Genomic DNA, 14,506 nt, shown 5'->3' with positions numbered 1-14,506 from the left:
TGGAGGACCTGATGGAAGGAAGAAGGATGGGGCTGTTAGTTTGGACAGTGGGGGACCTGATGGTCAGTGGTGCAGGGGGTAGAAAAGTCGGTTAGTAATCAGAAGATTCCCTGTCGAAGCGTCCTTGAGCAAGACACTGAACCCCTAATTGTTCCTGATGTGCAGTGTGCCATCAGTGTAAATGTAAAATGTGTATACATCCTTGTAAGTCGCTTTGGATAAAAGCGTCTGCTAAATGACTAAATGTAAATGTAAATGATGGAAGGAAGAAGGATGGGGCTGTTAGTTTGGACAGTGGGGGACCTGATGAAAGGAAGACACCCCACCTTTTCTCTCACTCATCTCCACTATCTGGGGCTCTCCAAGTTCCACGAAAAGGTTCTTGTTCTTTTCATACTCTTCATCGTCGATTATATTGATCTGAATAGTTTTACTAAAAGACAGAAAGAGAGAGAAAGAGAGAGAGAGAGAGAGACAGGGGTAGAGGGAAAGAAGCAGAGAGGAAGAGATGCGTGAGAAAATAGCCGATCTGTGGGCATGAAAAGTGACATGCAGAATCAGTAGGACATGAGGACAGTAGAACCGTGATAGGGTGATAGGGTGATAGCATAGATATATATAAAGGCTAGATGTCTCGTCCGCGTTGCCAGCCAACGGAGTCGAACGTCCGCACATGGCGGCCATCTTGCCCCGGGCAGCTCGCTCACCCATAACATTGTGTTGATAGTGGTATGTACTTTTTAAATAACCATAACTTGCTCCATTTTCAACTGATTTACAAATGGTTTGGTTTCTTACAAACGTTATTAACGTGGTTATAATTCGGGATGCTATTTGGATATTTTTAAGAAAATAACATAAATATTCATAATTATGCAGTGTATACTACATCTCTGACGTTTATAACAAACCAACCCGTTTAAAAATCCGTTGAAAATTGAGCAAGTTATGGTTATTTAAAAAGTACATACCACTACCAACACAATGTTATGGGTGAGCGAGCTGCCTGGGGCAAGATGGCCGCCATGTGCGGACGTTCGACTCTGTTGGACGAGACATCTAGCCTTTATATATATCTATGGACGAGACATCTAGCCGTTATATATATCTATGGGTGATAGTGTGAGGCTGACAGCTGGTGAGAGGACTTGGACATCTAACAGCATGAGTAGCTAAACTAATATTCACCCAACCAACCAAGTAAACAAAGGATTATTCACATCATGTTTGCAATGTGAGCCTGGCATGGAAATATTGGGCTAGTTATCGTAGCTGGTAGCCTACACTTTAAAGGCTCTGTGTTTTCACTTTATTAATGGATGTTTTTAGAGTATATAGGCAAATGCTGGCTTACTAACAAAAGGTATGTCATTGATATGTCATCTATGAGTCCTGACATTGTAACAACTTAAACTCATCAATTTCAACTGTCAATAAATGTTACTATAGTCACACCTACCTCGAGTCAACTATAAATGAAAACTGAACAATGTCAGAGAACTCCTTAGACACATATTGTTATATCTCACAATCACCTCTCCCAGTAATCATTATGATTTCTATAGCACTCTTCATACATTGAGTACAGCTCAAGAGGAAATAGAAGAGGCATAAGGGTGAGGGAAAAGACAACAAGGAAGAACACACAATAACAAAACCAATAATATAAGAAACCCCATTAATATATGACAAAATGTAGGAAAGTAAACATGAAATGAAGAAAGTAACAGGAAAGTAGGACTAATTAAGACCAGGAAAAAAACAGGTAAAACCAGGAATTTCATTGGATCAAGAACCAGGAAAATTGAAATTGAAAATAAAAGGGAACAAGGAAAAGTTTAAGCAGAAAACCTAAGAATTAGATGTACTTTACTCAACTCTAGTGAATTAGATGTACTTCACTCACAGGATGTTTGCTGATAAAAATGTCTTATGCTATTGAAAAGTGTGTAAGTTTCATGCCTTGCAGATTTTTAATGGTTTGTTGTATTAAGTGAAGAGTGCTTCCCCAAAGCATTAGTTATTCCTATAACACCCAAATGCCTTGGCACCATCTTTAGATCTAACCTCTTAATGTATCTAGTAGTTAAGAGGTTAGGTTTGTTTCACAAGCTCTGATGTGTTTGCTGGGGGCTACAGTCTCTATCATTTTTGGCAAGTCACTAAAATGTGCATTGCAGTAGTCAAGTCGCTATGTGCAACAATGATATGCATACAGATGCATAATGAAATGTGCAAAACATCATTTTTATATTCCATATTTGAAATGTTTACAGTAAGCGGCAGGGGAACCATTGTGTTTCTCAATATTCCTGGTGGCATATCCATTCAGGAGCAGGTTCAACCAATTCAAAAAGGCCCTTAAATGACACAGAGAACAGTAAGGCCACTGCAATACTATTAGCAGTAGATATCAGTCCTCTAAACTCCACAACAATCTCTTGACTTGTATCCTCTAGAGAGACCTTGTCCCACAGCCCTGTTCACATCACGCCGTTGAGGCCTGTCTGTGTGACGGCGTCCACGGGCCTGTTTACATCACGCCGTTTGAGGGCCTGCGTGTGTGACGGGTCCATTCATGTGGTCATGGAAAATATGTTTGAGTTTTATGTTCCTCTGCATAACAGGGAAGGGAGCCAATAACAGGAGCGAGACAGAGAGTAGAGCAGGTTCAGAAACAGACATCTCCGGACCATTGTGTCTTTCACCAGAAGAGTGAGGAATGAACTGTTTATTTTACTTTTGCATCCTTCATGGACATGTGTTGATTTATAGGCATCACTTTGAGGTGATATGTAGACAAAAGGACATGCAGAAGTTTTAGGATTTCAGTGAATCAATCTTCACCTATATTATTTCTACACCCACATGCCTACGCACCATCTTTAGATCTGATAGATATCCATCCAAATTTGAATAGTTTTGTAGTTTTTCCAATGGGCGCTTGTTTATGTGGAGCTATCATCAATGTTTTCTGCCTCATCTTAAAACTATTTGTATACATCACCTCCTGGTGACCTAGCTCGAGATGGAGAATTCCAGAACTGCGATAGCAAACTGTTATTCGACTACACTATATAAAAAACATTGCATTTCACCGAGGTGAAGCAAAGTTATAAGGCGTGGGTTTTTGGGGACATAAGTGTTTACTGTAGTTGTTGGAGTAGTATTACATTGTCTAAGTTAGTTAGCTTGTTAGTTTTAGACAAACTATGTATATATATGTGTGTGTGTTAATCAGGATTAAAGAATATTTGTTCGTCATTAAATAAAGGTAATTGAAGTATCTGTTGCACTTGTTTGGCATTGATGTGTGGTGAACCTCACACTGCCAAGGCTTGTTTATCTCTGTTGTTTCCTGTCACTTCACTTCACTTCACTTCCCAGTGTCTTATTTGTGCATGTCCTCTACGTCAAAATATCTGAGAGATACTTTTTATATACCCTCAATTTTAGTTAAAGGAAGTCAGTTTTGTGTTGCCATAAGCCACAATATAAATGCCCTGAAATGTTCAATTATATCGAGAAACAAGGATTTTATGGTGTATCTTTGGTAGTCAAAATGCCCCTAAATGGTTTGCACTTGTGTCCATTCACATCCGTTATAAAACTGACCTGTAAATGATTATAGTTAATTAACCTGTGTGTTTTTTAGCTGTAAACTAAGGCTATGTTCAGACTGCTGGCGAACTGGGTTCGTTTCTCAAATCAGATTTTTTTTTAGATCTTTTGTTATTTGCAAGCGATTAAATTGGATTTGTGAGTCCAGACATCAACAACCTATCTGCATGGTTGCTGTAGTAACGACGTAGGCGTCAGTAACTACGATAGGTTCCTTACAGCTTGGCCTTTTCAATAGTCTCCCCCGAGCTGCCAGCAGACAATTTATTATGTATCTGTCCACGGCCTGTTATTCTCCATGTTGTCATGTCAACACTTATCCATAGCGCTCTCAAACAGTATAGAACCAATACATCTAATAATACGTTATTTGACGCTTTTCTTTTCAATCAGTAGATATACGTTCTATGGAACTCTGTTAATAGCAGCATTAATTCCAGTACTCCCGTCACTCTAGTTTTGACGTCATCATTGTATGTTGCATTGCGAGTGACACAAAAGACACTTTGAAATCCGATTTGAGCGTCCGGAGTGTCTGGACTAAGACGCATCTATAGAAATCATTTCACGACTTAATGAATCACGTTTTCTGACGTTTTCAGCCCAAAACAAACGGACTGGGTTGTCTTATTTCAGAATTGTTGGGTTGGTAGGCACTCTAGATACCCAAGTGCAGCACTGAACCACTGAAAAAGATGTCTCCTGCATTGTGTGTTTTGGAACCAAAATAAAGTGGATTATGCAGGATGGCAATGATGTGACATTAAGTGTGTCCGAATAGAAATACACATCTCTGAAGACCTGGTAATATCCCAACTCCATACATGGCTATGGCTTAAGTGTATCCTTAAGTAACATAATTCATCCTTGCTTACTCTAGACAGCTATGCCAGTTGTTTAGGTTCAATATTTGATGCATAGAATAAATCATATTGTGTATTTACATTCAACAAAACCTCACAGCGTCATCTTGGAAGTACAACACAGCGGCAATGTCTCACCTCCAGTCAATTACGAGCAGGATATATAAACTTGTCATCTTCACAACAGTGCTCTGTCTATATATGGAGCTGAAGCGTTGTTCTGGCCAGCCAGACCTGTTTCAGTGTCCCTCAATTCCCATAGTTCCTTTTCATCTCTGTTTGAATATCTATTTTTTCATCATTAATCAGTTGTGAAATATCTACAAGGTTCTATTTTCAGGTTCTCCCATGACTGTCTTTTCCATTGTTGTCTATATATAAGATAATAGTAAGAGAGTGTTTCCACTGAAACTACCCAGGCCCTGTCACCATTACCAGCGGGTTCCCCTTCTGTTTGAGTCAGAGTAATCCTGCCAATGACAGGAGTTTGACATTTCAAATGTACTCTCCTGTCCTATCTTTGGGAAGTAAGATTAAAAGACTATATGATATATTGGATATAAGAATAAAAGGAATGCCAAACTGAGGCACATTTTTCATGCCTAATACTATAAGCCACTGGTTTAAAAAGAATGTCTGACTGAAGAAAACAATCTAACAGAGATGATCAGCTACCACCTCCATATCATATACTCCATATTTTCATCTGTTCACACATATAACACACAGCTGAGCTCGTTAGCACGCTCCAAATGCTAATGCAATTTCCTTTTTCTTATACATGTCAATGAAACGGGAATCTATCGAATAGTATTGCTATACTTGTTTGTACAGACAAAAGTTGCAAGTGTACCATGACACAAATGCTTTATACAGCCCTACTGGATAAGAAAGAACAATTCATGTTAGCAGTGAAAATGCATATATATAGTTACTCCTGGTTGTAACTAGTGTAATCTTGAGTTGTGATTCTTTATAATGTCATAACAAAAAGCTGTTGCGGTCATCCATACTTTTTATCACAATCTTCTTTAAATTATGAACTGATATCAGCTACACAAACAACATGAGTCTGGGGTGACAAGAGGCTGAAGGGAAGTACGTTATCCAAACTGATGGAAGCAATACATTTAGGATAGAATAGGCTACATGACAAACCAAAACAAGGAGAAGAGACAAAAGATACTCACACAATCTCATCGTTCTGGAACTCCAGCACTCCATGTGTGTCTTCAAAATCTTCCCCGCCCCCTTTAGCTGTGCCCGCTATAGTCTTGTAGGGCACCACCACCACGCCACGGGCCCCGGAGCTACGGAGAACTTTCACCTCCATCATGCCAATACTTTCACTGACGTGAACCAGCGGCTCCTCGAATGTAAAGATTCCAGCATGGTCGTCATCAAAGATGGTGACAGTGGCGGTGGAGGGGAGCCCCAGGCCAGCCAGTGTCTCTGTGTGGTTGGCCCCTGAGTGGGGACCGGCCCCTGAGCCAGCAGACACCACTCGCACATTACTGAGGTGGACAACAAAATGCTCATCTTCTTCAAAGATGTCGTCATCAATAATATCAATCCGGATCTCCTTCTCTGTTTCACCGGGCCTGAAGATGATGGTACCTTCGGTGTACTGGTAGTCAGACCCAGCGTTGGCCGTGCCATCTTCAGTGCGGTAGTCCACCGACACAGTACTGGTTAAGTCGCCGCCTCGCCGAACCACATTAAGAGCCACCTTGCCACAGTTCTCCAAACACTGATATGTGCAGGGATCAAAGAACAGCTTGGATGAGAGATCACTGTCAAACACCACGGAGCGCATCTCGTGGTGTCCAATGGCTTTTCTGGCCTGTTCGGCCGCATGCTTCTTCAGGATGTTTCCAGCGCCCGTCATGAGCCTGGTTGCCTGGCAACGATAGAAGGCTCGACTCTTCTGCTGCTGACTGAGGAGCTGGTAGTTTGCGAGCTCAATGAGCTGCTCAATCTCCTTCTCGGGATGTTTCTGTTTCAGCTCTTTCAGGATCCTGGCCATGTCCATCCGGACCTCTTCTTCGTCCATGTCTTTATCCTCAACGCCCATCACCCCATCCATGAGCTCCTCTGCGTGGGCGTTCAACACCTGTCCGTCCATCTCAATGTCTGCTTTCGACTGGAGTTCAGGCTCACCCTCCGTCTCAATGATCATGCCCTTCCGTTTGCCCACGCGATAGCGCTTGTGCACGTACTTGTAGAACAGCAGTCTTCGGTCAGCCACCCATGCAAATAACACAAAAACAGGGAAGAAGAAGAGAGTCACCAAGCCTTCCCACACCTCCACCTGGCCAGGTGAGATGACGGCTAGGATCAGGTACAGCCAGGTGTAAGCAAATATACTCCAGAACGCAGTGACAAAAAAGACCCGCAGGTGTTTGATCTTGCGGTGGTCTCCGTCCGGGATGACAGACACACATAGCCCAATTATGACAAACATGTTGAAGGCTGCACTCCCCACGATAGTGTTGGGGCCCAGCTCACCGGCATCAAAGCCGTGCCCACACACCTCCACCACGGAGAGCAGGATCTCAGGCGCCGAGGAGCCCAGTGCCATGAGAGTCAGGTTGGAGACGGTCTCGTTCCAGATCCGCACCGTGGTGGTGGTGATTTCACCGTTGGGTTTCTTGATGGTGATCTGCTTTTCCTGTGAGGTGATGACTTCAATGGATGCCATAAAGCGATCTGCGATTATAGAGACGCCCAGGAACATGTAGAATAGACCCACAAAATAAATGATGGCGCGAGCCAGCATTTCACCAAAAGGTGGGTTCTGAGGCAGCCATACGGGAAAAATCACACCAGGCTTACACTCATGACTGCCACCACAGCTAGAGGTTTCATTGCTCTGGGACTGTCCTGAGTATGTGCTATTGAGCGAAGTTGAGTGTGTCTCTTGCACAAAAAAAGCTAAAGTCATACATAGTTTCAGTGTGACAGAGGAAAATGGTTGATCCATAGTGCTGATCTGATCTGTCCTCGGCCTCTCCGTTCTGCCACTTCCCTGTAGGAATGAGAAGGAGGAAACTGGGTTAAAGAGACCTTAGATTTCAAAGTGAAACGTTTTCAAGTTTTGTTAAACACATATTTTGTATCAAATTCAGATGTTACATGGATATAAGGGATAGGATGACATATTTGGTGTAAATCAAGTTTCCCATTCTTCAGTTTTAACTAATTTAAAAATAAATAATTATAGAAATATCTGAATCACATGGAATGTAGAGAAAGGAAAAAAATACCCCGGAATAATGAAAAGGTTTATAAACCGTTCAGCATATCAACAGCACATACCCGTCCGTACCTACCATTGAGGACACAAAGTGTTTTTTATCAACAAATAACCTAATGGCTAACTTATTTTATTTTTCAGTTTTTTGAGATTGTATCATGTATGCCTACTATCAAAAGTATGCCTTATTAAATGAGTTTATTAACAACTGAATGAAACCGTTAAACAAGGACATAGGCTTTTACACCAATCCAATCACCTGTTTACCTAACTGATCACGTGTGTTATAGTGTATGTATAGGTTTGCAAAGATGGAATAAAAACCATGACAAATAGTCATATTTACTCTGCCTTTCAGTTGGACTTGAAAGAATACAAATGTTTATGCAACATATTTGGTACGATTTGACCTTCTTAGTTCACTGGCTAACTTAAGTAGTGCTTGAAAACATTTGTAGATTTATGAATGGCCTAGAGTACAGATGTCACAAGGACAAACTGTAGGTGAAAACTACATAGAAAGGTTTGCACACTACAGTACAACATTAAATATAATGTAGCATAAAAAGGCAAGTGTGTTAATGAGATGAACCGCTGAGGAGCCATAATTTGGTCATGGTTTGAGATTGAGGTTGATATCGATGTTTAAACAGCCTACTGCTTCAGATTTCCCTGTAAAACTGGTGACATTTAAACCCTCAGTCAACCCTCAGCCTCACACAACCATAATATAGATGTTGCAGATGCAATACATTTTCTTGATTTTTTATGATAGAAAATAACTACTGATATTTGGTGTCATGCTGTCACTACTGGTGTCTGTCCCCACAGCTCTGAGTTGTATCCTGTACATATGAAAAATGACCTTCAAGAGCTTCAAGTTCAAATAGCAACAATGTCATGGAGTCCCTATAGCCTAACTCACCCTTGCCAAACCGCTCATTCCCACAAAAAAAGACTGGAATAATGAAAAGCTCACGGATCATTTCAGTTAACATTATTACAAATAAAATGATGCAATGTATAATGTAAAGGTGGAGAGTGAGTTAATAACACGTTTTTGAATACGCTTTCAATACTCTCCCTCTTTCTCTAACCACACACACACACACACACACACACACACACACACACACACGCACGCACACACTCTCCTAGTTACCACAGTAGTTGAACAACAACGCTTTCAGGAAATGCATGTGTTTTTTTTACGCCTGCATATGTATTTTTTTCGAGAGTCTCTGTCTGACATCTCAAGATTTAAATTGTAATTCTCAATTTAGTCTCTACAGAAGGAAAATGACAGAAGAATAAGTAACAATAAAATAATAGATGGATGTGTTTAACGTAACACTAAAAGTCGGACAGTTGAGCCCGGAAACATGGTTGAAGGTCTTAATGAACCTCGGAGGCAGGGAGGGGGCAAACCATTGATTTTAAACCATTAATCACTGAGAGGATGTGAGGGAACAGGTACACAGATGAAATAAAGAAGACAGAATACAACAATTCAGCTACACCCTTGTGTCAGAGATTGTGACTAAAAGGTAGGTGACTGCTGGTTGATTGACAGACAGAATACAATACATTGCACATTAAGAGTAGCAATGGAAGCACTACAGCCTGATCATTCAGACCACTACAGAGTGATGGAGTTCACTTCCTGACTATTCTCTAACTGTTTTATATACAACATCAATACACCATTTATTTGTATGTATGTTGTTGGTCCATGTTCTCATAATCAGTTGTCATTATTGTATCCATGCAGTGGCTGGTAGTTTGCTTATAAAATGCAAACACTGACTAGTTTAAGTACAATACACACTGTGACATTAGTAAAACACTCACTAGTTTAAGTACAATACACACTGTGACATTAGTAAAACACTGACTAGTTTAAGTACAATACAAACTGTGAATTTAATAAAACACTGACTAGTTTAAGTACAATACACACTGTGACATTAGTAAATTCAGGTTTTATACAGTATGATGAAGATCAATTGTCTGTTCCTGGTGAATTAATAGATTGCATTTTTCTCAGTTGCCCTGTTGAAATGAACACTTGTATATTTTATACATGCACTACCGGAATATTCTCCAACCATTATTTAACCAAGCCACCCCATTCATCACACTGTCTCCTGCTGTTCATTGAGTAATTGAGTTGAGTAATTGAACTGCTGTTCATTGAGTAATTGCGAGTGGACTTTTAGATGAAAAAATGAGATTGATGGACAAATGACCTTTCTGACACTTTCTAACCAATGCCTAAGTCTGACTGATCTGACATGGCTTTAAAAACAAGTGACACATGTGCCGATATATTCCCCTCTGTAGGCCACCTGGCATCTCCTGTCAAGCATATTAATCAAATAAGAACTTCCCCACATGCCCAGTTTGTTACAGTTTTGTGTGAAAGGAAGGAATAAAAGAAAGTGCAAAGGAAAAAAACCCACTCACCTCTGTAGTCCCTGTGGAGCTGAGAATCACTGCCTAAGGGAGAGAAGAGTACACGATAACCTCGCTAAATTTAACAGAAACATGCATTGTTTCCTAAGTGCAAGGCCTCGGTGAGTGTATCTAAACATGGACAGCCTCGTCGGGCTGCTGCTTATCGTCCCGCATTCTCCTGACTCCGCTGCCTTACATGGAGCCCCAGAGGAGGCTCCTGCTGCCGCGCTCCTCAAGGCCCTCCCTATCTGGCAGCCCTCCTCCTGTCACCATGGACACGTGAAAGATAAAACACCAGCGATACTCCTTTGGCCTCCTGCACCTTTCCCCCCCCCTCTTGTCTGCATTCTCTCAAGGGTAGGACAAATGTCCAGCCCCCCCCCCCAGCACGCAACCACAACTTCTCCAGTGACAATCCAAACTGTCCAGGACACATCGCCTCTCCTGAGGGGGTTTAGTTTGTGGAGCTCACGGTGGAGCATCAGTGGGATTCTTTAAAAAAAAAAAGTCTGTGGGTGAACTAGAGAAAGTCACCTGTTTGCATTTCCACGCAGGGACCGCAGATGTCACCTGGTGTTGCTCAGTTCTTGTTTGTGTCTCTCGTGGTAATTGTGGACACAATACCTTATAATATCTACAATACTCTATACTGATATCTAGCTTCACTGTTTAAAAACATACAGTGGATTTACCAGTAAAAGTTCAATTTCAAAAAGACATTACCAAAGAAGTCTGATTTAAAGAAGTATTCCAGACTTTTGGTCTAAAGTTTAGTGTAAACCTTGGTCTTACAGAGCTGCCTACTTAAAAAGCATACCATAACCTTGTAAACACCACCAACTGCCAAGTTGGCACTGAAAGAAGCTTGCTAGCATGCTAATTAGAGTCCTTTGGTGATGTAATAGCTTCTCTTACATTTTCAATGGCCAGTGAAGGTGTGTTTATCTGTCCCCCACATGACAATATTCCTTCAAATTCATTTGAAGATGATCATTTAAAACATACCTCATAAAAGTGGCAAATTGTTGCATAGTGTTGCTTTAACTAGTTAGCTTGCTAATTTTAGACAGAAACACTGTTCTGCTGCTTCAATAAACTGATTGCCATTTACTGTCTGCTCTGGATCATCGTGTGCTGAAAGTCTGTGGGTGAACTAGAGAAAGTCACCTGTTTGCATTTCCACGCAGGGACCGCAGTAAAGTTATTGCCATCAGAGATTATAAGGCATAATTTGGGTTATAAATTTAGGTCACCATCCCACACATGCAACTATATAAGAGGACCTTAAGAATTATTTGAATCATTTCACATCAATCAGTGAGTTATAAAAACACAAACAATGCTAGCACTTTACAGAGAACAGTCCATTATCACATTGAAATGACCTAAATGTCCTACTAGATGGCAGGCTTGATTTATGATATGATATTGCACCATTATCAGATATTACATGAAAAATCATGAGAGCTGTTGTGATGTCAGAATAACTAATACCTGATACAGCAAAGAACCAAAAGATTTGATTAGTTTACTACCAAATTTATATAATCACTGATTAACTGAAAGACAAATGTGACTCATTTGCAATATTTTTCAGTAACTTGATATCAGATTTAGTGTCAGTCAGAAAAAAGGGTAATGCCTGTATTCATGGTTCAAATCCTCTTCTTCTATACTAGACCACATTGTTTTATTATCTTAATTAAAGACAATTTCTGTTAATCTCAGAAACTCTTGTTTTTTTTAATCTAATTCAATTGTTAATGTTGTGGGTTTTAACCAACCTTTTCATTAATAAATACATGTTCTCTAATTGTGTCTAATTGAATCTCTATTGTTCTAAATGTCTGTTTCTTTTTTCTTGCTTCTAAGACACTTTGAGCTACACTGTTTGAGACAGTGCTTTAAAAAATGAAATGTATAATTGTTGCTCTGATTCTTAATAACGGTATTGTAAAACTGGTTGTATGTTGGTCACTGCATCTTTTAGTATCGGTGCTGCTGTTGATTTATTTCTTTGATTGAATGATCAAACATCAGGGACGAGCCATGAGTTGGTTCAGAAACACATGAGAATGTGAAGTACTAGACTCCAGATGTTGCATAGTGACATTGCATTGCAGATAGAGTCTGAAGTTGTCCAACTGCTCTGGGTGGGAATGACAGTGATTGTGGCAGAGCCTACTTCTGCTATCTGAACCTGTCATACGTGGAGAGGGTGACTGTGAAGAGTATAGTGTGGGACAGTAGAATGTCCCGAGGTCTCGGGATGAAGTGCCCTAACAGGAGGGAGAGGTGGAAACATCAGACATTCATCCACAAATATAGATGATGCAGTGTGTCTTGTATTATATTTCTGCTGGACACATGACACTTAGTAGCTTTCCACCAAAAGTGATCTTTCATGTGAATATGTACGTTTCACCTTTAACTGGCACATAAATATCAGAATCAGAATTGTGTTTATTGGCCAAAGTAAGTTTACAGATACAAGGAATTTGACTCCGGGTTTTATTGGCTCTCAATGTACTTACACAGAAATATACAACACAACAGTTTAGAATAAGAATAATAAAATATAGCTGCAGGCAGCAATGGCGGGTTCCTCCTCAACATTCCAATCATTACAAAATTGACATGACACTGACATGTATTTCATACATGTACACAACATTGGACAGATAATTGGATCAATGGCTGATTTGAAGTCATTTTTTTTAAATTATTCACAAATTGTCACTGTCGAGAAATATCCATGCTGGTGACATTATGGGTTCTTGAGACTTTTTTGTTTCCCATGAGCAATAAGTCATGGGTACCAAGTTTTAGACATTTTGGACTGACAGGGTTAAAATGCCACCCTTTTGAAAGTGACAACTTTGAAGCGTGTTCTGTCAGGCCACCTGTGCTCTGGTCAGGCCCTTAATGCAGAGATCCATTCTTTAAAAGCTTTGATTACAACAATAACTGTATGAAAGTGAGGATACACTTCACTAAAGGACGTTTGTAGGTTATGTACTACTACTGCTTGCTCTGCCCACACACTTTCCCCATCCATGCTGTTTCCCTCTTTCCCAGTGCAGGTCACGCCAAGGGATAAATGCGGCGGCCGCATGAGGATTAGAAGTAGCCCAAAAAACGTAGTCCCACACAATAACACTGTTTTCAAAATTTCCCAAAACTGGTTAAAAATCCATGGTTATAGGAACTCTCCCTGAATTGACATCTCTCTAGTCTCAGTCATACACAACTGACAAGAGGCATGCAGTGAACTGGACCAAGGTACAGCTAATGTCCAGCTGTTTGCAAGTGTACCTTGTGATGTTACAGCAGCTTGACAATACTTTATCATGGTCAGACTCTCTCATTCCATTTAACTACACAACATGCACAATCAGGGTGACCAACAGGATTATTAACATGAAAGCTTGTCTCGGGGGGTCATGCATCTCACTACAAGCTTTTGATTAAACGTGAGGACCCTGTTAGCAAGTTATTTCTATTCATGTTTTGTTTGTGATTGAATGGTAATGTCAGCTAGCTAAAAACAATGTTAGTTAGCTTGGCTAAAATGGTTTTTATAGCAACAGATAGCAACAAATCAGATCAATGGAACTTTATTCAGAAAGGGGGGGTGGATGGAACATATACAGTAAAGGTGAAATGGTAGGCATTGTTCTGCCTTGAAGCTGCATGCGCATCCTCATTGTTTGTAACCACCAACCCATCTAAATGTAAAGATAATATCCAAGCTAGCAATTTTGCCAAATTTGACTGCAACTTTTTAGCATTGTAGGGCAAACACACTCACTGCAAAGTGTACTAAAACGTGTCACCACAGAGCTGCCAACTTTTCAAAAAACCTTGGAGTGAGAAAATGTTGCCGTGCACGCAGCTACACACGTTGGGTGGCTCAGATATCAGGGAATTGGAATTAATTTGGCGTTGTACCCATGTTGTGCTCTGCATTCTGTTGGTTTTTGGGGTCCAAAGTCTGCCTACTGTGGGGCCTACTGGAAATGGACAACATTGGTTACATTCTGTGAAGCAAAGACATAGCTGAAGGTCCACCCCCAGGACATTTTGGTTTAAGTAGATGTTATTTCCTGCATTCTAGTGGATTTTTGGGTGGTATGCTAAAGATGTGCAATACCTGAACTTATTCTGATTCATGTTCATCTGATCATGACTTGTAGGGCCTTTTAGACTTGAGCTGAACATTCAACCAGAAAACTATTCTTGTGCCTCAATGACTGTCTATGTACCACAATATAGCCTAATTAATAGACCTGTGTTTAAGATTTTACCA

The 14,506-nt window shown here is 40.5% G+C and overlaps 1 protein-coding gene across 1 annotated transcript; it reads right to left on the bottom strand.

Moving 5' to 3' along the window:
• Positions 1–267: 267 nt before the first annotated feature.
• slc8a1a (solute carrier family 8 member 1a) lies at positions 268–10,391 on the bottom strand. Its single transcript, XM_031563976.2, has 3 exons — positions 10,207–10,391; positions 5,675–7,512; positions 268–433 (listed from the first exon to the last, which is right to left on the bottom strand). Exons 2-3 carry the CDS (start codon positions 7,465–7,467, stop codon positions 283–285), a joined length of 1,944 nt encoding a protein of 647 aa, XP_031419836.1. The 5' UTR covers positions 7,468–7,512; positions 10,207–10,391; the 3' UTR covers positions 268–282.
• Positions 10,392–14,506: the final 4,115 nt, after the last annotated feature.

This window comes from Clupea harengus, chromosome 26 (assembly GCF_900700415.2).
Source record: "Clupea harengus chromosome 26, Ch_v2.0.2, whole genome shotgun sequence".
NCBI lineage: Eukaryota > Metazoa > Chordata > Actinopteri > Clupeiformes > Clupeidae > Clupea > Clupea harengus.
Note: the sequence above shows the minus strand (reverse complement) of the source record. Positions and strands in the feature narration are given on the sequence as shown.

What these genes read in the sequence shown, in the direction of transcription:
- slc8a1a (XM_031563976.2), bottom strand. Translation starts at nt 7,467, where the DNA reads ATGGATCAACCATTTTCCTCTGTCACACTGAAACTATGTATGACTTTA. An exon ending in TTCCAGAACGATGAGATTGT is followed by an intron (nt 434 to 5,674) that starts GTGAGTATCTTT and finishes TCTGTCTTTTAG; the next exon opens with TAAAACTATTCAGATCAATA.